The 26,435-nt window shown below is 39.0% G+C and overlaps 1 protein-coding gene across 2 annotated transcripts in view; it reads right to left on the bottom strand.

Moving 5' to 3' along the window:
• The window catches only part of MARCHF1 (membrane associated ring-CH-type finger 1), a 105,913-nt gene that overhangs the window by 49,292 nt on the left and 30,186 nt on the right, over nucleotides 1–26,435 (bottom strand). For both annotated transcript variants that reach the window (XM_088528110.1, XM_088528109.1), the window contains exon 2: nucleotides 15,524–15,663. In XM_088528110.1, coding sequence (XP_088384236.1) covers nucleotides 15,524–15,625 — 102 coding nt within the window. In that variant the 5' untranslated portion in view covers nucleotides 15,626–15,663. The remainder of the gene's footprint in view (nucleotides 1–15,523; nucleotides 15,664–26,435) is intronic.

Raw genomic sequence — 26,435 nt, forward strand, 5'->3', positions numbered from 1 at the left:
CTATCTAAAATGTAAATCTAGGACTAAATCAAACCTTAGATGCATATTTTTTTCCTACAATTTATTACTTCCTGTACTACTTGCACATAATGCCTTAGTATGAATATTCCTCATTTTAAAGATTATTTTTCCTTGTTTTCTTGATAGCCATGAAAATAATCAACCAAAACACCATTTGCCTAACCTTTAACTCCAGGGTTTCAAAACCTGTCAGAAACCTTATCATTACTGAAAGGATTTTGGCTTTTCCAATTTGACGTTTCTCTTTATTCATATAAAGCCTGTTTCTATTTATGAAAATTTTTTTCTTTTCCAAATATATCTGTGAACTTTTAATCTTGTCTTACTTTTTTTTTTTTGGATCGTTTTACTTATGCTGTGAATATTGCAACAGAATTGAGCTTCAAAAACACGTTTGTGGCAATTAAGGCAATTCTGAGTGTAGATGCCTTATCTTGGATGATGCCTGCGAGTCCCTCACTCCCAAGCAGAGCATCTGCTACATCAGCCCAGAACAGGGGTCCTGGCTGCTGGACCTAAGGAATTCCCACTGCCTTTAACATTATTTTCACGGCTCCCCTGGTGCTGGGATCAAAACAATGTTCACTTCAGGTTGTGCTTCTTCTGCATCCCCCTCATTAAATAGAGCTACCCCTCTCCTCATAAACTGCTCCTGCTGGTCTTTCAAACGTAGTCAGGTCAGCAGAGGAGAACTTGGACAAGCACTTACCAGGTTCTGAAATGCTATTTGGTTGCATTATATTGTCGGTATATTTGGAAACCAAATCGGTCCAATGGCCCTGTAAAGTGATTTTTCTATTTAATTTTGAGAGCGATTACTAGCATTTGTAATAAAGACACATTTTCAAGTTCCCTTTGCAGAATAATTGCTAACAAAACTATTTTATACGAGTAAATATGACATTATTTTAATTTAAAATATTTCTCATGAAAACAAATTGTTTCCAACGCTGACATGACCTTAGTGCTTTGCAAGACGCTTCTTCTCAAACCAGTCTGTAGCTCTATTCATCCTTAGCTTCTCTCTTCAAAGAGAGCTGCTACAAGTGACAACCCTTTCCTACTCCATTGATACAGCCATTCGAATCTTACTCCAGTAAGGTAACACTAATAAGGACAAAATATAAACTGAATTCTGTCCTGCTTATATTTAAATATCACTGATATAGTAAACCTAAAAAAAAAATGGACTAACATCACTTTTCTGAGTGAATTGTACAAATCAGTATTGCTATAAAAATTCTATAAGAAACATCTCAATGCAATCTATGGGAAGATAAATAAAATACTTTTAAGGAAGATTTCACTGGACAACGTTCATCCAATAACAGAATTATAGGTGTTATTCATGGGAAAAGATCTCTTTTCTCCCCGTTTCTGTATACATTTATAGTTTCACAGTTACCAGGTCAGTTGACATGAGAACTTTCTCTCCGCAGAGAACATCATTACCTCAAACTCAGCACCATTGCCATCTTATTGACTTGAAATGTTTTATATGCGAATACCTAAAATGTTGCTAACATCAACATTCATTTTTTCATAAGTACGGCATTATAAGACATTTAAGTTACACATATACCATAAAAATATATCTTAGAATACTGGTAAATATCTAAAATGTACTCTCTGTTTGTCTCGACTCTGATACAGCATTTTGCAGTTGCATTTGATTGATGTAGCTGAGTGCAGTAACTAATAAATAATTAAAAAAACTCAACTAACCTAATAAATCTGCTTTTTGCAAGAGCTCTGATTCACATGCCATAAAACCCAAAACGACGGAGTGCGAAAGCCGCCCGGCTGGTGACAGCAGGACAACGTGGCAGCCTCAGAAGGGAGCCCGTCCTGCTGCAACCAAGCACAATACCAGAATTACAGTCTCCGGCACAGAATCGAGTCCAGCTAATTTCATAGGTCTAATTTCATTAGGAGAAAAGGTGAAGAAAACGACATTTTCCTCTTCCCTATGTGAGCAGAAGCCAGGGGAGCTGCAGGGCAACAGGCAGCACCCTGGACCACCTCCCGTATCTTTTCAGTGCTCATCTTCCTTGGGTTACCAATGAATAAGCAACCACAACATTTTTTTCATCATTTTTATGCATATGCAAGACTGAAATCTGCTCCATGGACATGTACGGTATCATAAGCGTAGCTCCAAGTTCAGATGCAGAACACGAGGGTTTCTATGCTTGTGCATTCTCTCTTCTCTAGGTTCAACACAGCACTTACAGTTATCAACCATGTGCAGTTGCTATTGGTTGTCATTAAGACTTATAATAAAGGAAAAAAAAAATTGAAAAAAATCAGATTCATTCTGGTAGCGACAGGAAAAGCTTTAACACAGAGCCACGCGCTCAGTGGACGGCCTCAGCTGGGATGTTCCACACTGCCTATCGTTTTGGTTTCATTATTTCCAGTTGTAAATTGAAGCCTCCTCTGAAGACATGGCTACATAACTGTAATAAAGTCACTGCGATGCTGGAAATGCAAGAATTAACACAAAGTGCCTGACGATATGTGCATGCTCCTAGTACACCATTCACCAGGAACTGTTGGCCATGTTTCCTTGTCCCACTGCCTCCGACCTCAGCCATACTGCTTGGGCAGGCCTGGGGTCCATGAAATAAAAAAGGCTGACCTAAAATTATTTTACCTTTAGTATAAAAAGCTCATTTCACTTCTTAAAAAAAAAATCTCTGTAGAAAATTCCATCACTCTGCAAATTTCCTTGTCAACTGTTCAGGAAGTAGGCTGAAGTAAAGCAAATGTATGCATTATTTCTATGGATATTTACACGCATTTTATGTATAAATTTGGAAAGCCTCTTCACGTGGGAACGTTGTGCATTTCCAATTATTTGTAAATAATGTAAAACTTGTAACTCAATTTAGCCTCAAATGCTTGAGCATTAGAAAAGGGATGTTATTAAGGTAAGTAATATAAACCTTAACATTTAGGTATGGTGTTATTTTTAAATTACTGAAGTATTACATGACCTTTTGTATAAGGTATTTGATCATGCAGCTGAAAGGATGCATGTAAGCTTTACAAGTATGTAGATGACATTTTCATCTAGAGACATTACCCAACATGCCATTATTTAGCAAATCAACTGGAACCCATTGCCTTGTTTTAACTTGTTATTCTACATATATATTTTTTTTAATATAGTAGCATGTTGAGTAGCTGGTACCTATTACAGTTAGCAAGAAGCTTCACAATTTCAACTTGGAAGTGAGGAACTGAACGCATATTGCAGCATCGTATGCATATAACATTAAAAAATTATGGAGCAATGGTAAAATTATTAAATTCATTAAAATTACATTATTGGTTTCTGTAAAATATTGCCTAGCTAAGTGGCTCAAAGTACTCTGTTCACATATCCTGATGCCCGTCTGACAGAAAATAGCATAAAGCACATTTCACGTTCCTGCCAAGATAAGCTATTTCTCTTAGGCAAAGCCAGGGTATCTCATTTCTGAAGATCCCCCTTAGATATCTTACTTTAAAATACTCTTTGAGGCCACTGGCATAAGACAATAAAAAGATACAGTTAAATATTCACATGACAAACAAAAGGCATAAACAAAACACACAAATGAAAGGGCTGTACAGTTGTGAGGAACAGGCACAGAAGATAACACAATAATATGGAAATAATATGGAAACAACAAAAACTTGGTCATGTGAGTGTAGGCTCATGGCCTATACACTTTTAGCCAAGAAACACATCAATATTATGTCTCCAATGGAAGGATAAATAAGTTAGATCATAAAATAAGGAGGCCACCTGCGGCCCCTGCTTCAGGGATCAAAAATGGCAATCAAATTCCTGTCAGAAGTTCTAATTATTATTTTTCCAGGAAAGAGCACGCGACTCTGCAAGGCCTTTGAACATGAGGCCTCGCTCCTTGGCAGGGTAACCCCGGCGGCTGCATAATTCATGAGGACACATGAAAGCCTCCTTCCCACGTGAGTACGTCACGCAGAAAAACAGCCTGAAAATGAAACCCAGAGCGAGATCCAGCCCAGGCATCCAACAAGCACAAAGCCAAACTCCTAGGGAGCGTTCCAGAGCTCAGAGACGGTGCAGGGCCCAAGCCAGCCCTGTGCCAAAACCTAAACTTTGCTCTTGTTCAATGCCAGGAGTCAAATGTTCTGTGAAAGCTACACAGTGCTGAGCCATCCCCCAATCGGGCCACGTGAGACATTCCAGCTATTTTCAAAAGATCTGTGATCCTTTCACACTGTGGAACTCACAAGAACAGCTCTCAAACACGTGCTTCAGGCACGTTTTTCATAGGAACACAATTCCACGTTGGCAAGTCACAGACGATCTGTTTTCAGGTAGAAACAAGAATCTTCCCCTCTGGATTTGCTCAAACGTAGACACCTCTGTTTATGTCCAATGAGAGAAACTCAACTGCAGAACGGCCAGAACCTGACCTCGGTACAAGACCATAAACTGACATTTTTCCTATACCTATTCAGGAATAACTTGCTTCTGTAAAGACTCTGCCCTGATTCCAAGCACCTTTCTGCCAAAACATTATCAATAAAAAGTATTCTAATTAAATTTCAGTCTGCAACCACCACACGCCCACACTGAGTACCTTCCCCGTTAAAAACACCATTCTGTTTTGGTATCAGAATGCCTCCCTGCGACCTCGAAGCGCCAACATTTCTTATTAGCACTGAACTGCCAGTTCTTTCCTAAAATCCCCCAATCAGCACAAAAACAAGTGCTGGTGATCCAAGAGCAACCTCCACGAAGCTGGAGGCTCCGCTTCGGCATTCCTGGAAGGGAATCCTGGCTTAGCAATCCGACTACTCATCACCACATGCTCAGCTCTCACTGCTGAGGTGTCTGAGCACAGCACGAAGGCTGTGGAGAACAGTGGGATCCGCCAAAATGGAGCAGTTAATGCTGCCTCCTCCTCTTTCAGTTAATTGACTTTTCAGTGCTGAACGTGCTGATGAATTTCCTCCTGCTCCAGCTATTTTGGGAAGGTAACGCAGCGCAAGCTGTAGTGAGGAGCAGCCCTCGCGCTCGTGCGCGTTGCGGGTTCCTTAACCATCTGACAGGCACGGGTGTTTAAAAGCACGTAGCTTAATTTGGTTAATTGTGGCTGTATCGGAGGTTGACAAGGCATTGCTTTGGAGATGGTATCAATCAGTGCTAATGAAACTCGGAGCACTTAAAAAAAAAAACTTTTTTTTTTTTCCTTCACAAAATTCATGCAGTGCTCACAGAATTCTTCAGCAAAAGCAAATACATACTAGGCCCTCAGGGACTCTTCTGATTTTTTTAATTTGGGCTCTGAAGGAGGCAGAAATGAAAATCTTTTTGAAGAATCTCTGTCAGGTTTTACCCTTACTCCATATGCATCTAAATAAGAGCCTGAGGATTTAGTTAATACTACTAAAAAGAAGCAGTTCTTCACACAATCAGTAATCACTGGAACTCCACCAGCAAAGTGGCTGGGTGTTCAAGGTAAATGTTCAGTGCATATTAAAAGGCATGCCATGGGAAAAACAATGAAAGAAAAAGTATTTATTAAGGGCTGGTGAAGAGTCAATGTGATCTCATATGGATCAGGAAGACCTGTGGCTCTTTAGATTACAGGTTGCCCCACAGAAATATTGATATTTACATTATTCTACAGCGTGTTCTGGAAAAGACGTGATAACGGACTGGATGAACCTTTTGGCTTGGCTCCAGTAACCATTTCTGTCTGGGTTAAGTGAAGAGAAAATGTAAAGTACAAGTTTTGAAGTTACATCTTGTCTTTACATTGTTTTGCTTAAGACAACAACAACAACAACAAAAAAATCCAAGAGGGGCAAAGTACTTAGATATTGGAAGCACATTGACTAATCCCAACCTCAGGCAGCATCCTTTAAGGGTAAAAAGTATATTTTATAGTTTATTATATATAACCACCTCATAGAAAACCACTAGATTTACAGCAACGGCAGAGGTAAGGTTACTTGGAATTACAAGCATTTCCGTTATCACCTTCTAGCAGGTGGTATCCTCTTAGTTAAAGAACACATTTACCCATGGAAAAGCGCTCTTTACTAGTGCTATACTACATGCAGGGGGCTCAACTCTCATCTTCGCTCGCTGACCAGTGCTGTGATTCCATGTGATCAATCCTCTAGGAAGCGAGAGGGCTACTCGGAGAAGATGACATTAGTTATGACAAACAAGGGTAGCCAAGTGGGGTCCCCACTCAAAATCAGCCACAAAACTTCCATACTCATCTCTGAACCTTCTGCAATTGATTCCTGGACACACCGGCTTTGCCCAAATCTATTCTGATTTGGAAATTAGTTACAATTTGGCAAATCAGAACAAATATTTTTTCAAATGTATCGTTCTTAAGCTTTGACTAAGAATGAGGCTCATTTCAAAAATGTATTCCCCTTGAAATAGCAAATCCACAATGTTATGTGAGCTGAAGTATACTTAAAATTTATATATAGATGACAAGTTGAGATATAAATCAGTAGAAAGGTGTATTGAAAATCATTCTCTACAAAAATGATTGCATCTTTCTAACAGACATCTAGGCTTAATGATATGAAGACGCTGAGACTTGAAAGACCAAATTCGACAACACTGAGACTTCCTGAGAAGTCCTTTAGAGGCGGCAACAGCAGAAACGCACCTCTGTGAAAGTATTACACTATGGAGAATGGCACAAAACAGCAAAATGCTATAATGGATATATACTAAATGCGATTTTCAAGTTTGCAAAAATTTTAAAGATTTTGGATTTATTTAAAACAACAAGAACTTAAAATCATTTTGAAAACTTAAATCTTAAAAGAAGGTTTTAAGAAACACATTAATATATCTTTTCTAAGGTGAAAAACTTATTCGTCATTGATTGTTCGTTTACTGAAAAATAAATAAATCTGTTATATGACAAAAACCATTCTGTCTTCCAAAGATGAGCCTTACAGAACACAATACAGAAATTCATGTTTCTATGGAAAAAAAAAAAAAACCACACACACACACAAAAAAAAAAAAAACCCAAAAAACAGCTTTATGATTCTATAACTTTAATCACAGCAAGCTACCTCAGGGCACCCAAAGCCAGAGTCTATGATTGGAAGGCTGTTATAAAACATCAATAAACTTTTCTTGTGCAGACACACTACGCACACATGCACTACTGCTGGATCAATTTTTGTTTTTCTCAATTCAATTTTAAAGATAATATATAGGTTAAGTGCATGAGAAAACTTTCAATCTTTACACTCAACTTCTTACACAATACATAAAAAAGGGGGGGCAAAAAGGGGCATTTATTAGTCTGAGAATTCATTTCATGTTGGGGGAGGAGGCGAAAAGAGTATATATGTGAAAGATCTGCTGTCAGTTACACATTGATCCTCTCGTTGCCCATTTAAGAAAAATCATATTTTCTCTCCCCTCTTTACAGGAAACGCAGTTAATGGTGCAGGAAACGTAGTTTAATTTTCATGGATGAGATGTAGATACTACTCTTTTCCCAGAATATTTATAAATTAAGTATTATAGAAAGAAAAATGTAAACTATGTATTTATTCTGTGTTTCTGTAAAGCACAATCAGCACCACACAGCCCCTGGGGTAGTCTGGGGTAGTCTATGGGCCTCCCTGCAGTCACTCAGGCTGGAATATTGTGAAGCAGGGAAGCTGCCATCGGGCCAAGGCAATTGAACAGCTCCTGAAACGCTTCCAGGTAACGTAAACAACTTCACAGTGCTCTTGTGCAGCACAAATTAACATTTCTCGCTTTCCTCATCTGACACCTTTTATTTATGAAACTTATCTACTATGTGGAACGTGCAATTGGATGAGGAGGAACAGAAAAGGACGGAGTGAAAAGTGACAAGGTGGTTTCCACCGCTTCCAAGCGCATTGCAACGTGTGGCATCGATCCAGAGGAGAAGTTCCAGCCCTAAACCTGAAACTACAAGAGCAAGCCTAACTCCTAAAAGGAGCTGTCAACTTGGTTGAGTAGGTACCACTGGTGTGGTGGCCTCCTTAACCGCATTAGTGAACGTTCACTTACAGCTTGGTGGTATCACGAATGCCGTTCAGCAAGTAAGCTGTTGTGGTCGTTTGGAAAAATATGAAATACTGTGCATCAAAGTGGGCATTCTGCTGGCTTCAGGGAGAAACAGAAGCCTCCAAGCTCTTTTAGAGAACAGTCTTCCTACATTCTGCACGGGATGGTATAAAAGCAAATAAATGGTACATGTTATTTTAAATAGAACTGTAATAGGACGTTATACAATGGAATCTATACTATTTATCTCAACTTTTAAAGTGTATCTGATATAAACTGTATGGAAATTCTCAAAATTGGACTATTTTATTTAAATAATGGTGGGAAATAGTGAACATATTCACTTTTTTTTTCTTTTTTTAAGAAGCTCTAATGGATTTAGAAATTGTATTTTATTTACGTGAGAGGCTTGCTACAGTTCTGCAAGCTGGCCAGCATGCTTTTCAACCTATTCCTCTGGGAAAGGTAATTTATAGTAAATCAAAATACGAGCTCGTGATGAGGAAAATGCCAACATCAGGTTTCTGTCTCCCACTGCAGAACAAACGTATACCAGAAAGGTTCTCTTCAATCCACTACACTGCTTTGAATGCAAAAATAGTGTATTTTTTTGTGTCATCCACTGTGATCTAACAAAAAGCAAAATTCTCCATTCTTCTTCCACCTTTTTTAACTTATACTTACCCAATAATTGGTCATAAAAATATGAGTAGCACTCTGACCGACTAAAGGGTTTTAAAAACAAAGAGCTTGCTTGCTTTTAGTTTTTTTAATTAAAAGGTACATTCTGGACACAAATGTACCTTTTTATGTAGACAACTTGATAATAAGTTCTGAATGCCTTGATAAATAGGAAGGTACAAACAGATCCCATTCTGCCTGGCCTTTATGCAGTTAATTACATCCCCAAAACGAACTAAATAGATAGATAATGACAGAATATTGAATTTGTTCATGTATAGAAATAAATGGCTGCTTTTCTTTTTTTTTTTTATCTGCAAGAAACCAATTGCTTTACTTAAGGCTTTGGATTTAGAATAAACATACGAAATGGCTAAGCTAATTGCACAACTCGGGCATCTGAGAAGCTGATAAATAGCACATTTTCAATGAGAGGCACTTGCTGACCAAAGGATTAACTCATGTTCCTGCCCTCCACATGACTGAAGTACCTCTTTCCAAAACATTCTTTTGGATGCAGCATTTAGCTTGCTAAAAAACTACCATACCTAACCCTTGCCCTGCTCACTAATTGCCAAGAACTGCGGTATTAAATATTAAAGAAGAAGCCTTCGGGTCACTTGCATTTTATCATTCACTGCGCAATTCTTTGTCTTTTAATCACATCTTCAGAGCTGCAGGAAAAAAAGTTTTCCAAGAACAACATTTTCATCAGCTATGTTATTCTTCATGTTCTCTGTTTCCACGTTTAGAACAAAGATCTGATCAGCAGCCAGATCATGCAGGGAAGAGGAATGATTTTAGAATTAAAGAACAGAAACTGGAAGCAACACTACTGTTTGTGGCTCCTGTCAATGATGGGGCACATGAAAACTCAGATAAACGTTCCTTAGAACAGGTCTTCAAAAGCAGTGAATTAATGCTGGATATCTTATAGCTTTACATTATATTTTAACATACTTGCATGCTAAAAAGGTAGGAACTTACGGAGTATTTCTTAAAATTCATTTAGCTCAAAGTGCCAGAACAGTGAATATCCAACTTTGCAGATGGTAGAGACTATTGATACTGCTCAACACACTTGCCAGTTCAACTGTGAATGTGCAGTGACAAAAAATACATGGCAAGAAATAAATAAATTTTGTTAAAATATGTGAATTCATATTTGTACTAGATACAAGTCCAAAAGTAGTCAATATCTGTATTTATATAGAATTCTTTTTTCTTATTTGTCTTGTTTTCCGGCTTATCCATCCTTATTTCCACCTCTCCATACCCTGCATGATTAAACAAAATAAAAAAAATAAGTTTTGACTCCTGTTTCTGTTCCCCCAGTCATTTCAAACAATTCCCAGTACTGAAGAATCTTGGTCAGTGAAAGGTTTCTGTAACAGCAGATTTTCTGCTGAATTAGACTTTGTATCTAGAAATCACACTTTGATTCATCACGAAATCTCAGAAACACTCCAGGTATCCTAGGCATATAATTCCAGTTAAATAGTTCCTCTGAAAAGCAGACCATTTAGCTAAAGTACCAAAATAATGATTTAAAGGCAAATTTTAGGTTCACTCCGCTTTTGACTACAGAATCTGATTTTCAGACATACTGGGCATCTCTGGCCATTTAAAGTTACTTAAAGCTACCTCTTAAGAGTGACAACTGTATCTTAGCTTGGCCATGCACAAGTGACAGTCTCCAGGACGGTATCATCTCAGATTTAAATAAAATGCCCTAAAGAAATACCAGCAAAGAAACTGCAGCAAAAATGAATATTTAGTCTCCATAAAATATTCAAACCACCCCATACCACTACTACAGTTCGGCAGGAATTTTATTGCTGTTTTGACAATTTAATAATGATCTATACAGCTATATAATCATTATAAATTGATTAGCTGAATTGGTCATTTCCTGCATTTCGTTTTTAACGAAACACTAACATTAACACTAACACTAACTTACAGATTACAAAGATGAGAAGAAGCAGTTAGCACACTCTGATATACTATTACCCTTAGAAAAAAAGAAAAAGAAAAGAAAAAGAAAAAGCAAACATATTGTAAACTCATGGTTTCATTAATTTTTTTTTGAATTATTTCAGAATCAGGAAATGCTGCAGTCCAAGTTACTAAGAAGAGAATCCGTGTAAATATGAAGACCTAAACTATGTTTCTCCACTGCGTACAAGTCTGAACATTTAATTTGGGTGCAATACTCCCAGATTATCCCCAGAGCAACGAGACCCTCTGGAGAACCTGCCTTGTGATTCCCTTCTGGGGAGGTTTTGGGGCCAACAATCTTCCACAGAAGGAAACTGCCCCACGGGCAGCGGATTTTCATGAGGCCTGCCTGCCATTCTGCACCATACACTGGGTAACAGGAAACAGCTCCCTTGTTTGCTTCAAAAAACTCCTTTTCCTCTTGCTGCGATACCTAGGAATATCTTTTTGGAAGCAGTAATTGTTACTTGGCAGTGGGAACGAATCCTACTGCAGGAACTGCAATAAACTGGTGTAATTGGGGACAACTGAAGCTAATGGGGTTGAAGGCAAAGCTGAAATGCTGGTTGTTACCCTTGTCTGTCAGTGCTCCAAAGTGCTGCTGCCACATACTTCAGGCGTGCAAATGGTGTCCATCTAGGCTTTTAAAGCAAATTATGCATATGCATTTCTGGTTACTGCACTGAGTTGCACAGGCTGTGGCAGTTAGCACAGCAGGGAGCTCATCCTGACATTGCCTCTAGATCTTGCAATTCCGAGTAGCAACGTTCTGCAAAACACAAAGCATGGTGGATTTTTTAAACATCAGCATTCGCAGCTTTCCTTGCTGGAGTTACTCTGATGATAAATGAATAAACAAAGACTTTTCTTTGATGCCTTCTGTCACTGGCCTTCTCTATTACAATGTAGGTGTCCACGGGACTGAAGGCTCTGCTGATCTAAAATGAGAATAACCCATGTCAACTTTTCAAAGGGTTAATGGTTTGGCTCTGCCTGATTTTCTCATTTTCTAGAGCTCATTTTACAAACAGAAGGTGCATATTCATCTGGCCATCCCCCCTTTGCTTAAGTATCTATAAGCCTACACTTCAGCTTTATGCACTTGCAAATAAATCCAGAAATTCTATGGCAAATAAAAAATTGCCATAAAAGTAATTTCGGACCTTTCATCCTATGTGAGCAAGTCTAATGTACTGAGGTATATAACTCTTCAAAACTTAAAAAAAAAAAAAAAAGTTAATACATTTAAAATTTTACACTTAAAAGATACCATTCTTTCTGACGGACACAGACTGTAACTGGACAATTTTGACTCTACAAAGGAAAAATTATGGATAGTTTATATGAAGTGTATTGGCATCAACTTTGTGTATATAGGTTGCGAGGAGAAACAGAGTGGATGAAATATTTTGGGGAAGAAAAAAAGAAGGGATTCAATCTATTCAAACAGCAGGAAGAGTTTTAACAGTTAATCATCAGTTAATTGTCAGTTACTTCTTCAGAATAACTCAGTATCAGCAAATGATTTCCTGCAAATTTTGCAAAAAGGACTGTAAGAGTACATAATTATTTATAGGTACAAAAAATAGATATCATACAAGTTATAAGTCTAAACAAAAACTCACTTTTTAAACTCGATTGATAATAATTTGCTCTCATCCTGCTCATGCAAGCTCTGTCCTGCTGCTGCAGCACTTTGCCCATTGCTGCCCAGGGGTGCTGCAGCTAATTGGCTTTAGGTGGAGGGGAAAATCCCCGAGCTTGGCCTGGGCTGGCTCTGCTAACGAGGCCATGGGCAGCTTAGGGCGAGCGCCTGAATTAGGAAGCAATAAATAGTTAACACAAGAGCCCCTTAAGGGGGTCAGACCACTGCATGTGGCTGGGCCAAGGCCAGGGGAAGGTCTGCAAAGGGAACAAAGAGGGGAAAAAAGGGTCTCTTTGTTCTAGAAATTTGAAGGTGGAAAGTAGTGTCATCGTTCTAAAAACCCAGGTTGTGATGAACATCGGAAAGGGGGAGCTTTTGAAGTTTGGAAACAATATTGGTACAGGGATGAACAGCACAAACCGGTAAGCAGTTTAACTCGGAAAAGGGCTAATGGTTTCTAGCTATCAGGGAAGCAAAGTTTTGGAGCTGCTTTTGAGGAGTAATAGTGTGAAAATAGTGTGAAAAAGTTCCCTTCATGAAACTAGTTCATGAACTAGTTTCTTCTTGAAATAGTGTGAAAAAGTTCCCTTTTTCACACTATTTCAAGAAGAAACTAGTTCATGAAGCTGGTAACAAGGTGCTTACAAATAGTGCAGAAGGAACTGGGATGGCACAGCAATCTAGCCTAGCTTTATGCCCCACAACACTATGGAGTCTATGAAGCCGTTTTGAGTATGAAAGATAACACTGAATCTATGCATATGGAATCTAAAGCCATGTACAAAAAAAAAAAATCCAATACACTGCAATATTAAGCATTTTTCTTTTTTTTTCTTTTTCTTTTTTTTTTTTTTTTTTTTAGGACTGCTCAGAACCAAAGTGGTTTTCTTGCCATCTAACACAGAACACAGAGGCTCCAGAGCGCATTAGAATGAGCTCAATGAAGTCTGTGAATAATTTCATGACAAGATTGAATCTAATAATGAAAAAATGTTTCCAAGAAAACTCAGTTGAGTTTTGATGAAATATTTGGCAGTTTAGTTGGTTTGGATGAAGCTAGAAAATTTATTTTGACCTCCGGGGACATGAATACCAGACATTATTAAACCCTTTTAATTAATTTAAATGTTTTCACGCGTGATTTTCTTTTTGATTTTTTTCTACATAGCTCTTCAGTGTTCCACTAAATTACTTAAGGAAAAAAAATAGTGTACTTTGGTGAGCAATTTGTTAATCATCATAATTTGCTTTCTATTCTATGAGTCTTTCACTATGACAAAATATTTCTTTCCATAAAAATTAAGAAACCGTGTTTGCAATTTTCGGATCCTTTCCTTCTGGGAAAATGGCACTGTGCGATGAATACTTGCTGGGAGCAGGAAGAAGGGGTTTCTAAAAGGCAGGAAAAGTTTATTTAGGAAAGTGTTAGCTGCAGAAATCTTTAAAATCTGTCAACTCCTGTCTTTAAAAAGCAGCATGAAAGCCTTGGTGCTTTTTTTATTGAGTGAATTCATTACCTAGCTGGGAAAGCTAAATCCGCTTTTACTATTATGCAGCTACTACAAATCCACACTTCAGAACTGCATTTACAGCTCGGTGTACTTGCAACAACCCGTCCCCTGCGCCGAGGGGGGATTGCTGTGACTATCAGCAATTCAATCTGACCTACTGACGTAGTAGGTGTCTACACTGCTACATTCAATCCCCTGCAGCACTTGAGAAAATCCCAAACCGTTAGAGCACGAGGATAGTAGAGACACGTGCAGAATATCAGGATTGTTGAACTGGATGGAAACCTGAGCATCAGGAAGCCCTGGTTCCTGAGAAAGCCATTAGCCAAGTTGTGATGGAAGTGCCGTTAGACACGTGCATCTGGCAAAGAGGCAACAGCCTCGAAACAGACCTTCCAGCTCCAGCGAGATTCCCTGGAAAGGAACGGAGCTGAGAGGTTAGCGAGAAATCTCTTATTGTGCTTCTGGGAAGATCCCGAGGGCAGGAACATCAAAATTTGCTGTCTGATACGTAGCTCACTGCAGTTTACATAAAAAGCATAAGGCAGAGGTGAAAAGAAGATGTCATCTATACTCCAAGTTACCTCCCAGCAGAACCACATTTGTCACCTACCACCTATGGAAGCAAAGAGCTGCTGCTTCCTCCTGTAAGAGCTGCTGCCAAGGCAGACCGAACAAACCCCAACGCTCCTGGTTACATTTGAAAATTAATAATGAAATTGGGCCACGTATATTTAGTTGAATATGCTTCGAATAATCAAATTCACTATATTCTGAAAGTTTCAATACAATTTAACAAAAAACAGATAGTGAATCTGTGGTTCTGTGAAGACATAGGCATTTTTTTGCTGCTCCGTAAGTTTTCTGAAGCCTTCATTTACAAATAACAGTTCTTACTCACCTGTGCAGTTCTACTGATGTAAATGGGTTTATTTGAATGAGTAAAAACTGTGGGATTAAAATTCTTATCAATGAGTCACTTATTCAACTCAATATAATTCATGATCAATCCACTGACAAATTTACACAGCCTGAACATCTTCTGTCAGGAGATTTGCATGCAGAAACTCAGCCCGCTAAGCATCACATGAAATATGTATCATTTAAAAATGCCTGTCTCTAACATAAGCACAGACATACATTATGCTTTGTTCCTACTACAGGCAGGAGCAAAGAGCAAACAAGATGATTTGAGGAAGGGAGTAATCGTATTCAGCAGGACCAAATGCCATTGCTTTTGATTAAGAACACAGAGAGTGTAAGTAATTAAAATTAGGACACTGCCTGCTTTTCGTAGGACACAAAGGGCAGTTTTCCACTTAAAGATGCAGGGTATAAAGTCATATACACTAGTCACAGAACATCAATACTGATTTATAGACAGACAGAGCATGCAAGTCAGAGCAGGCCATGCATAACGTAAAAGATGAAAAGTTAGCAAATGCAAATGGTAAAAATCTGTAACATCAAAGGATTCCAAACACGGAGGCAATGCAATAAAAAACAAGTGCTACTTTTCTCTAAGTGACTTCAACACCTGCAAAGTTCACCCGCACATGCCAGCACCACGAAATGCAACTTTTCACTCACCAAAGTAGAGTTATGAGAAGGATCACCTGAGACCTCGGGCGTTCTTGTGCTGTTTGGAAGTCTGTGAGGGTTACGAGCTATCGCTTGGCACCAGCCCAACATTTTCTCCTTCCACTTATCCCTTCTCAATTTCTGAAATTCTGAAAATAATTTAGATTCCCTGAAACATTGACACTTTGAACTCATTGCATGTCTCTGGATGCATGCCTTTAAAAACAGCATTTTAAGTGGTATCTAAACAAGCTGAAAACATTTTTAAAGAACTAATTTAAAGTGCATCAAAGGGTTATGCCATGCAGGTTAGAAGAGAGCTATACACTTACAGCACATCTTAACATGCATTAACACTGTTTCAGAGCAAGAAAATTCAGTGCCTTCTCCAATATTAAATCTTAAGGTGTCACTTGAATTAAGTGCTATGTTAAAGGATTTTTACAATAAGTAACTGTGAGAACAGTATTATTACTAAAGGCATATTATGTTTAGATACCATACCGTACATTCCCCGAAACAAGCAGAAATAGCTCTAAAGCAGTAAAAGATATAGAATACAAATCAGCAGTGTGGAAGCACACCCATATATATTCATAATCATCCCCACGTACACCAAATCACTGGGCTTATATTAAAATTTTAAACTGATAAAGTATGGTGAATAGCAAAAATCAATGCACACACATCAGTAATAATTAGCACATCCTAACGTGCATATCAACTCCTTTAGTTTGTAACAGTAAAAAAACACCTTTTAAGCAACGCAGATATTCTCTAGAAACAGCATTCGTTTCTACTAAGAACCCTTCGTATTTTTAAAATTTCACAATTTAATTTTGCCGATGGAGAGCATAGTTCTTCAGAGCAGAACTTTGCCAACTAATTACAAAAAAAAAATAACCTCAGAGTTGTTTGATTTTTCTTTGCAGTCTCTGAAACAATTAGTAATCCGGTGGTTGATAACAATTCAAATTTAAAGCGTGTGATTCTGTGTTATCCTATAGCATTGTGGAGTATAGTAAATACAAAGATGAAGCTACCAGAGGGACAGACTAGCACTCCAAATGAGAAAACACTAGATACAACAGATCTGAAATGTACAATAATGCTAAAGATCTTACAAGAGAACACAGCACCTATGTGATGTGATTGAATATTATGGCCTTGCGGGGTGGATTTAATTCTCTATAATACTTCTCCATGCAGTGTACACGGTAGTGGTTATGTTTACAGCAGGCTGTAATCTTCCCAGGCAATGATTTGGACCAATTGAAATAATTATGGTTCTATCATTGCCACACATTAACCTTAGCATTTGTGGAGTGAATCAGCTCGTATTTCTCCACACGACCTCCCTGAGCGGAAAGCAGGGGACAACTGGGCCTCAGCCTTTGCTCCACCTCCCTTGCCATGACTTCCAATTTTTCAGTTTCTTAAAATCTTAACAGGAAATACATAGATACACCAGTAAAGCATCAATCCTATAAAGGCTGCCATGTAATTTGGGTGACCCTCTGCAGAGCTAAATTCATTATAAAGTAGCTCAGTTATAGATTTGGGGAAACTCATGCCTCCAGGGCACCAGCACCATCCAAGCAAGGCCTACGCAGTGGGAAGGTAACTGGAGTATTGACAAAACTCACTGCCAGCTCAGCAGCAGTTAGGAGTTTCCCTGGATTAGGGCATCTACTTTCATTGAAAGTTGAAGCATTTCGGTATTTTTGAGCTTTCCAAGCGAGACGAAGCGTTTGGCCCTGCTGCTCCACGATCCGCGGTGACACGGGGGACAGAGGCTGCTGCCACGGCGGCCCTGCTGCTCAGGGAAGGCTGGGGCTCGGCACAGAGGAGCTCGTGCCTTAGGGATGCTCTTCCAGGCCACCAGAGAGAAAAACAGTTGTGGTCCTTTCTTGGCAATAGCAGGCAGCAAGGCCTTAGCAGAACTTCTCACAATTAAAAGAGAAAGACTTCAACCAGGCCGACTTCACTTCTCCAGGGTGAATGCACAGAAACGTGTTTTTGTGAAAGCAAGTTAAGCAAACTTTCCTTCTTCTGCTCTTTTTTTCCTTTCTGATTGCCTCTCTGCCTTTGCCAAACTTTCGGTAGAAATTTCCCTGCATACCTGCAGGTTTCACTGGTACAACAAATTCTTCCAGAGATGCTTTAGTGCAGAGAATTATTGCAAAGTTCAGTGTCTCCAGAGAGCCATGTACTCCTCATGCGTGGGCTGATGAGAGCAAAGCCAGTGTGAGAATGCAATTCTAAACATCACCTATAAGCATACAAGCTGTTACACTGCACATTTTGGGTTTGATCACAGATGAAATCCAAAAATAACTCAGTCTGGAGAATATTCTACAAAGTGCCTCTGCACAGCTGGATCCTCCTGGTATTTAGAACTGACAAAGAACCATAAAACCTCAGGCAACAGCTGTAGCTCTGTATTACAAAGTTAACTGCTTGAAATCCTTACGTGAATTTCCACGTGGTTGACACAGGAACACAGCGTTTTCACAGTTAAAGGGTCTACAGCATCAGCTAGGAAGAAGATGGCATTCTCCTGAATTTCATGTTCACTGCTGCACGGATCCCAGCTGAAAGGAGGGCTTTGAGGACTTCATCAACTCCACATCAAACACCTGAAGAGTCCTCAATTCGACTCCCATGGTTATATTTACCAATAAAATAATTACTCATACTTTTTCATGCGGGTCTGGTTTTACTTGATTAAATAGTTAAATGGACAAAGAAAATGACGGATGGAAGCAGATCTTATACAAGGTTACTACTTAAGAAGTAGGGGTGGATGTGTTAGAATTAACTAGTTAAATGAAATAGTGCATAATATCTCAGAAATTAATGTTCCTTTCATCTGGGGAGAAAAGAAAAGATGATACGAGCTCAATTCAGGAATACAATTAGATTTAGGTACTTAACAAAGGCTGAATTAGGACAAAAATACATGAGATGTTTGTGCTTGTTCAGTCCTTCGCGAGATCTAACAACTAGCATAAAGTAGAAAGAAATTAAAGGCGCAACATGCTGTTCCTTATCTAAGCTCAAGAGTTTTGTTCTCTGCACTCTAAGAGTCCCGACAGCAATCAAAGGGATCGTGTTTGTCCAGGACATCAACACCCTGCATGACTTGGCAAACTGTCAAGATATTCCAGGAGCAGAGCTGCAGGAACATGCAAATATAAATAAGCATCAATTGCTAAGCGTTTGCGAGGGAGGAATACAGTCCCTGTTTTTCTCTACACATCTCATATCTGAATATTATCAAGCTGTGACTTCAAATGAATTATTCCAGTTTAAATATAAATTTTATATTTATGGGCTGGATCCCTGGGAAAAATCCAATAGCTGGCGCTGGTTTTGTGCCACAGGGCAGCCCTAAGTCACCAGCCAGCCCACATTGTCCTACGACTCCCAGCTGCACCAGAGCAACTCGGTGCACCCAGCGTGACAGCTCTGCTCTGCATCTTGGAAAGGAGAGAAGCTCAGCCCCCTTTTAGAAGATTACCTCTACCTTTAAAAAAAAAAAAAAAAGTCCTTTTGAATATCTGGAATCATGCAAATAGTGGTAGCTCTTTAATTAACCATATCCAAATGTGAAAGATTTCAGAAAAACTTTTTTCTTTTTTTCCAGAGAAAGCTCTCAGTGCCAACCGACCTCCAAATCAAGAAGTAATTTTGCAAGAAACAGATGAGACTTGCATTTAATTACTGTAACTTATATTTATAAGGCCTTGTTTGTAGCCTCAGAAGCTATTGAGCTAGTAAAATGTTGGTATCTTTCTGACTAATACTCACAGCAATTAGCTAAAATGTACACAAAATGTGCTCACCACGTTTTTTAAAAAGCGTAGACACCAACAGAAACAAGCACATATGACCCATACAACTGTGCAACCAAACGAGCCTCTAACCCACAGTAGTTTTGCTCATATAGCAACTACATACAAGTCCTCTCTGTTAAGTGGATGCAAGAATCTGAATTCAAACACACACACTCTTGTATTTAGTGACGACTGACTTCAGGAGAAGTGGCACTGCAGGGAACAGGAACAAAATATATGTGTTTGTTTTGTGGGTTAATGTATATTTATCATAACCAAGTTGCTTAAAGCAGTGCTGGGATCAACCCTGAAGGCCTGACTGGTAAACGCAGGTATTAAAGTCATCGTGAGCACTCAGAAGGAGGACTTGCCTTGGGGGAGCCACAGAAATAGTGGGAAAGTAGAATAGGAAGAAAGTTGATGAGAAGATCAAGTGTGGACTAACTTGTAAGGAGTTCTGCAGGCAGCTCTCCGAAATCAGAGACCAAAAGGCAGCATCTTCAGTGGACTTGGCTCCCCCAGTGTCACAAGGGAAGTCTGTCTCGCTCTTCCTCACTCTTCCCTGGCTCCTTTAGACACGAGGGAGGCGTTTTCACAGCGATAGGAAGGCAGTCACCTAAGCGGGCAGAAACGCTGCTGTGTGATGTAGTGCTAACCTGCTCCGGGAGGCTCCCTCTGCATTTAGAAACAAAGTGAAATGAAGTATTTGTTTAAATGAAAAGCTTGAGGATAATAGTTTAGGCTAGTGTACTCGGTGTACTTCCTGCATGTATTCTCCGCTGGCTTTTGAAAGGAAAATATTGCTGTACGTCACTGCTGACTTTTTTTTTTTATCCGAGGTGCTTGCATATGGCATTTATTTGAAGTATATGCTTCATTATTTTGACTACATGCAGTATTTATCCCCCAAACAACTGTAGTATAAAAGCACTACCACTAAGGAGCTCATTAAGGAGTAAATTGCAGGTAAACATTTTGAAAAGATACTAGTATTATAGGGATTCGATTTTTAAAGTTCTGCTTCATTTGTCAAAAACTCCTATAATAGACTAAGTTCAAGCCTAAGTTGATGCCATTTGAGGATATCCTTAAGAATCCCACCAATTTCAGCTTTTAGAGCACCACGTTACCACTTCTCCAATCTTTTGGTACATCTGTAGATTCTGAGTCTGTTCAGCAAAATATCTGCAGTTATTTCACTGAGTTAGCTAGAAACATAACAAACAGAAGGGCTATTTAACCATTCCATGTTATTTTCTTTTTTCATGCCTAATTTGTCCAAGTACATTTGCATTCTAACAGCAGCCAAAGTGGCAAGACTAATTGCTCTCAAGTTGTCACTAGTCTTATATCTATCTAATTAGAAGCCAGTTCAACTTCAGCTGTTTGAGCTGTGCTTCTGTATCTCGGCATTTACTCTGGGCCTACCTTCAAATTTGTCTTCTGGTAATTGTAGTTAAAAATCATCACAGGTTAACATCTACTTTACTTATGTAAGGGAAGAGTTATTTAAGCTGTTACTGCTAATTGCACTAGGCCAGTAGGCCAGTAATTATTTATAACGTAAATAACCGGAATCCCTTTATCCCGAAAAAACCTGATACACCATCTGGCATGATTTCCTGCTGGCAGAGACCAGGTCTTAAATTATGATCCTCATAATACACATCAGAAGGGGGTATGACAGAGGTGCAAACCCAAAGGTAGGAAACAGGATTATCTGCAATAGGATGGTTCAAGTTTAGTGGAAACACTTAATGACTTATTCAACCTTTGTTAAAAAGGAATCCAAATGTTCTGCCTTCAACAGATCTGCTATCAATTTACAATAAAAGTAACTGGGGTCTCAGATCAATTTATTAAATACTATGCCCACTTAATCTTTGATGAACGTTAGACTTCTTCAAAACATTTAGGAGATTTTTCTTTAAAACAAGACATATAATTTCACATTAAAATGTTTTAAGAAATAACTTTCAGAAGAATACCAAATTGCATCTTCCCACTAATTTCAAGTGGTTATTAACAAGAAAATGTCAGCACCTCTGTTCAGAGATGGCTCTCCACTTTCTCTCAACTATCATTCAAGTAAATTATTTCATGTCACAGAATACGTAAAAATTTGTATTGGTGGATATAATTCATCTTAGCTTTTCTCACTTATCAGTAGCAAATTCATTACAAGCACTACTTATTAACAATAAAAGTGAAAAACAGCCAGAAACCAATGCAACAGTAACGTTTCATAAAACTTTCCAAAGAAACAGGGGAACAAGTGACTAACGGTATTGAGAAGTGAACAACTAAAACGTTATATACCTCCAGACCATGATGTGTTAGTAACTGACCCACATCTAGAGTATTGTGTCCAGTTCTGGCCCCACAGTACAAGAGGGATGTGGAGCTGCTGGAGAGAGTCCAGCGCAGGGCTACGAGGATGATCAGGGGCCTGGAACATCTGCCCTGTGAGGAGAGGCTGAGGGAGCTGGGCCTGTTCAGCTGGAGAAGAGAAGGCTGAGAGGGGACCTGAGCAGTGTCTAGAAGTACCTCAAGGGAGGCAGTGAGGAGGATGGGGCCGGCCTCTTTTCACTGGTGGCCACCGACAGAACTAGAGGTAATGGCCACAAACTGAAGCACCAAAAGTTCCACAGGAACTTAAGGAAAAATTTCTCACCAGTGAGGGTGCCAGAGCCCTGGAACAGGCTGCCCAGAGAGGTTGTGGAGTCTCCTTCTCTGGAGATCTTCAAACCCGCTTGGACGCAGTCCTGTGCCACGTGCTCTAGGTGACCCTGCGTGTGCAGGGGGTTGGACTAGATGAGATCTAGAGGTCCCTGCCAACCTTCAGCATTCTATGATTCCATGATTGTTTTCCCCTCAGAATATTGGTTTTGGTTAACAGATGCAGGACACAGAGGTATCATAACCACAGCACTCTGGTTTCAGAAGGCTTAAACTCACACGGTCAATATGCACGTCACAGCCATTGTGGCAAAAAAAATGTCAAGCACACCATATAAAGCATAAGACTAAAGCACCAGCTGCTATATTCCACTTACTCTACATCAGGCCTGCACAATTCCTCCCCCGTGTCACGTCATGACACGCAGAAAGCTCCTTGCTGCTCCTCGCTCCTGCCCTCATGGAGGCTTCGTGAAGGCCGGCGCCACATTCGGGCCCACGACACGTGGCAACACCTCCACCTGACACCTGAGATCCCTTCACCAGGCAAAAGGTAATTTATGGGTTTTTTGCTGAAAATGACACGTAAATGTTGATCCACCATAAGACCAAAATAAATACACCAGGATTGCTGTCACATATACAAAACCTCATTCCGGAAAGTTCTTGTCCCATCTAGTAAAAATCTCCCAGGAACAGCAGCTCAGAATGAAGGCATCAGCCCAAATTCGCTTTTCTGCAGAGTGGTACCCCTACTACAAAAGCAATTATTTTTTTTACAGTTTTACAGAAGATGCCATGAAGTCCTTAGAGTTATAAAGGTATCCAAAAAAAAAAAAAAAAAAAAAAGGACAAAAGAAAAAAACCCTGAAGTAGAAACGACACTGGAAGTAAAATATGTTCACAGTATCAAAAGTGTGAAAATTACAGATTCTCTTCACTACTGACAGCATATTTTAAAAAAATGGGGACTTGTGCCATTGTGGATAGATCTTAAGAGAAGTGCTGAAAAGTGCATTTTACCTGCTCAGAGGCTGATAAAATAATCAAGGGGTACAGATGATTAGAATAACAAGCACGTCCTTTGAAAACTACAGGACTTTACCTACTAAGTCTTCTTCTGTGCAGTTACCACAATCACACCAGAAAATGATATCTGCATGATATATCTGCATGAATGATAAATGTTAATACAACACTATATAGACACACTTTATTGACAACTATTAATCAATCTAAGCAACTTCTCAGGTCAACTGAAAGCTACCAGAGACCTACACTCATAGCATTAGAATACACTAGACAAGGCATAAAATATTTTATAGTCATTGATTTTTGTTTTTCCTCCTAAGCAGAAAAATGTCTGAAATACAATTTCTATCATAAAGCAATTTGTATACAGCAGTAGGAATTTTGTGTTCCAAAATTTAAATCTATCAAGATACTATTAGGAGACAAACTGCAGCATTTTCAATGAAGCATCAATTTAAATTTCCCGCCAATCTGGGTTCACTGCTCAGTATTTATTTGTGGAGAATAAATAATTTCTCCTTCACTCATCAAGCAGAAGATCAACATGTTAAATATTCTTCTGAAAATGAAGCAGCTGGTCCATTTTCTGGTTTGAGTTATCTATCCAGAACCGAATCAAAACTACTTGGTAGGTGTCAAGCAAGACAAGTAGATTCTTGTTCTCACAGCAGGGCCCCAGTAGCTTTTTGCTGCTTCTGTATCCTTCAGAGACAACTCTACCTAGGATCTTTAAGACAATTTCAAGCTATTTACCAAAAAAAAAAAAATCCATAAAAAAGTTATTATGGAGCTATTACTATCACATATCTAAATTTCAGATACATGCTTAACCTAATGCTGAATGTCTAGTACATCTAAATATTTACATTACAAAAATCAGTTATATAAAGTCCATTATTATATAAAGTTCAGTTTGCAGCTTAACAGAAAATTACTTAAGTTAGTTTTAGATTAGTTTTAGTTAGCTTTAGAGTTAATTTAGATATTTACCAGACTTAGCAGAGACTGGCCTCAACTCCTCGGCTTCCTGTAGATACTAGAGGTTGCCTAAGCAATTAGTGCTGGGACCACCCTTAGGAAAAAAGCATTAGTAACGTTCCCCAAAATTACTAAGCCACCCACCTTCAGAGTGAGGTAAACTCAAAAGAAAACAGTTAACTACGAGGTAATAGGGAAAAAGGAGCAGAATTTGACTACAAAGGCAAAACTTGCTTCTCACCTTGAAATTCTTTGGGGGAAATCAACAGCACAGTAAACAAAGAGGAGGAATTATTATTTGAGTCCTCCAAGTAATTTAGGTGATAGTAGCTGCTTGAGAAAGACATTTAAGGAGGAAATCATGAGCAAGAGGCAAATACAGGAGTAAATGAACTATTCCACTGTGAAAGGAGGACAGCTTCACCATGTTATATCGGGACCTGCCACTTTAAAGTTATTACTAAGTATCACTTGAAGGAAGCCACTGAAACTGAAAAAAATCAAACGCTAAGTTGAGAAGAAGTACTAAATTTAATACAGCTTGGCATATATGCTTTATAACTAGATTATGCATCTATATAAATGTCTAATCGGAGTATGCCACACACTATGCTCACATACTGTTCGTTCCCTGCTTTGCTTCCATTCACACGTTGGTCGCTCAATGAGCGACAATCAGAAGGAGCAAGGACAGGAGTCACGCGTGCTGCACAGTTTAAAACACTTCTCCAAAGCAAGCATTGAAGTTTCCTCCTAGGCTTTCGTGTGGCATTAATCACCCTACAGAAGTCCCTCAGCTCCTCCAGCACTGTTCACATGGAGGCAGCCAGGGCCTCCCTGCGCCCCGGCAGAGCCCATCTCCAGCCCGAGACCATCAAGACAACTAAATCTGACAGACCTGCTGGCGCATCCCTTCATTATTCTGCCCTGTAAACAGATTATTTGTTTTTTTCCCATTATTCCAGCTAATGAAAAATTGATTACCAGTTGCCAAAGTCTAGGTAAATTACTTTTGCATCTTCACAACCCTTTATTATTATTTTTTTAAACATGCTTTTATGGCGTACTTCTGCATGACTTATGCAATGAACGACTTTCGCTGAGACTGGATGGAGTCAACCTTAGGAAGGACAATGTCTCCTCTCTCTTTTCTTCTTTCACTGTAAAAAAATATATTAACCTTTCCCTTTTCAAGGTATTTGCATTATTATTACTCCATTCCCTTTAAACCTGCGATATCTGCAAAGTTTACTTGTGAAATCTTGAGTAGATGTGTCATTTTGTTGTTCATCTCTGCAGCAGCTGGTAGACTTGCAGGAGATAATTTAGTGTTGTGCGAGTTTCAATATGCCTCATTCCCACCATACCCACGTCTTCAGGCCGCCTTTGTCCCTTAGGGCTTTGCAAAGTGTCATTAAGAGATCCTACCTGGGCTGTCAGGAATCGTCTAGGAACCAACTAGAAATGAAGGTTTATGGGCTTGAATTAATTAATTCTTGGCTTTGGACCAAAATCTTTCGTGCAGACTCTCAATATTATGCACCTTCCTCAGCTCCGTAGTCCCAGTAGATCTCCAAATTCTTAATTGGCTTTGCTCCCTCTGAACAGTTTTGCACAGCATGAGGAACATATGGGCTTGTGTATTTAAAAAGGCTCTCTAAGAGTCTGAAGAAATGAAAAAACTCATATTTCAAGATCATGCTTCACATAATTAAGCAAATCCATATTATTTGGTTTGAGAATTGGCTCAGTAAAATCTGTCATTCCCAGAATTTCAAGGATTGTGCACATGCAAGTAGGGCATTTTAGTAATACGCCCATGGGAATACAGCTGGTGATTTTACAACAACTTTTGAAGGAAAATGAAGTGTAGACTTCATCACCTCTATCACATCCTGCAATTTATGTTTCACATACAAGACGCACATCTGCTCCAGAAATTAGAAAGAAAAAAAAAAGAACAAAAAGTTTGTCAAGAAACTTCTCAGCTTAGCCAGATAAACAGAGTCGGTGAGCAATCTCATTAGTCTCTAGCTGCAGTAAGATTTGAAGAAATTCTTAATATCATAGAATTTCTGAGGAAGTTTTCAGTTCTGCACTAGAAACATATAGAATAGCTGTACTTTTAAGGGGCTTGCTCTTTTGAGGCAGCCTTCATTATCTGAAACAGCTACCTCAGGAGCAGGAACTTAATTTATACCCATCACTCTTTTCTTGAAATCCTTTGGCCCAGTTTTTAAATAAATAAGTAATTGAAAGATGGCCTTTTGTGGCATATTTTTGAACAAATTCAAAGCCAACTGAGGGAGAGGAAGATTTGGCAGGAAAGTCCATCTTCAGTGAGGAGAAAGTTAGATTTGAAATCAAGACCAAGTTGAAATCTGGCCTGGCAA

This window comes from Tinamus guttatus, unplaced genomic scaffold (genome assembly GCF_059628265.1).
Source record: "Tinamus guttatus ecotype Peru unplaced genomic scaffold, ASM5962826v1 Tinamus_guttatus_pri_ptg000301l, whole genome shotgun sequence".
Taxonomy (NCBI): Eukaryota; Metazoa; Chordata; class Aves; order Tinamiformes; family Tinamidae; genus Tinamus; species Tinamus guttatus.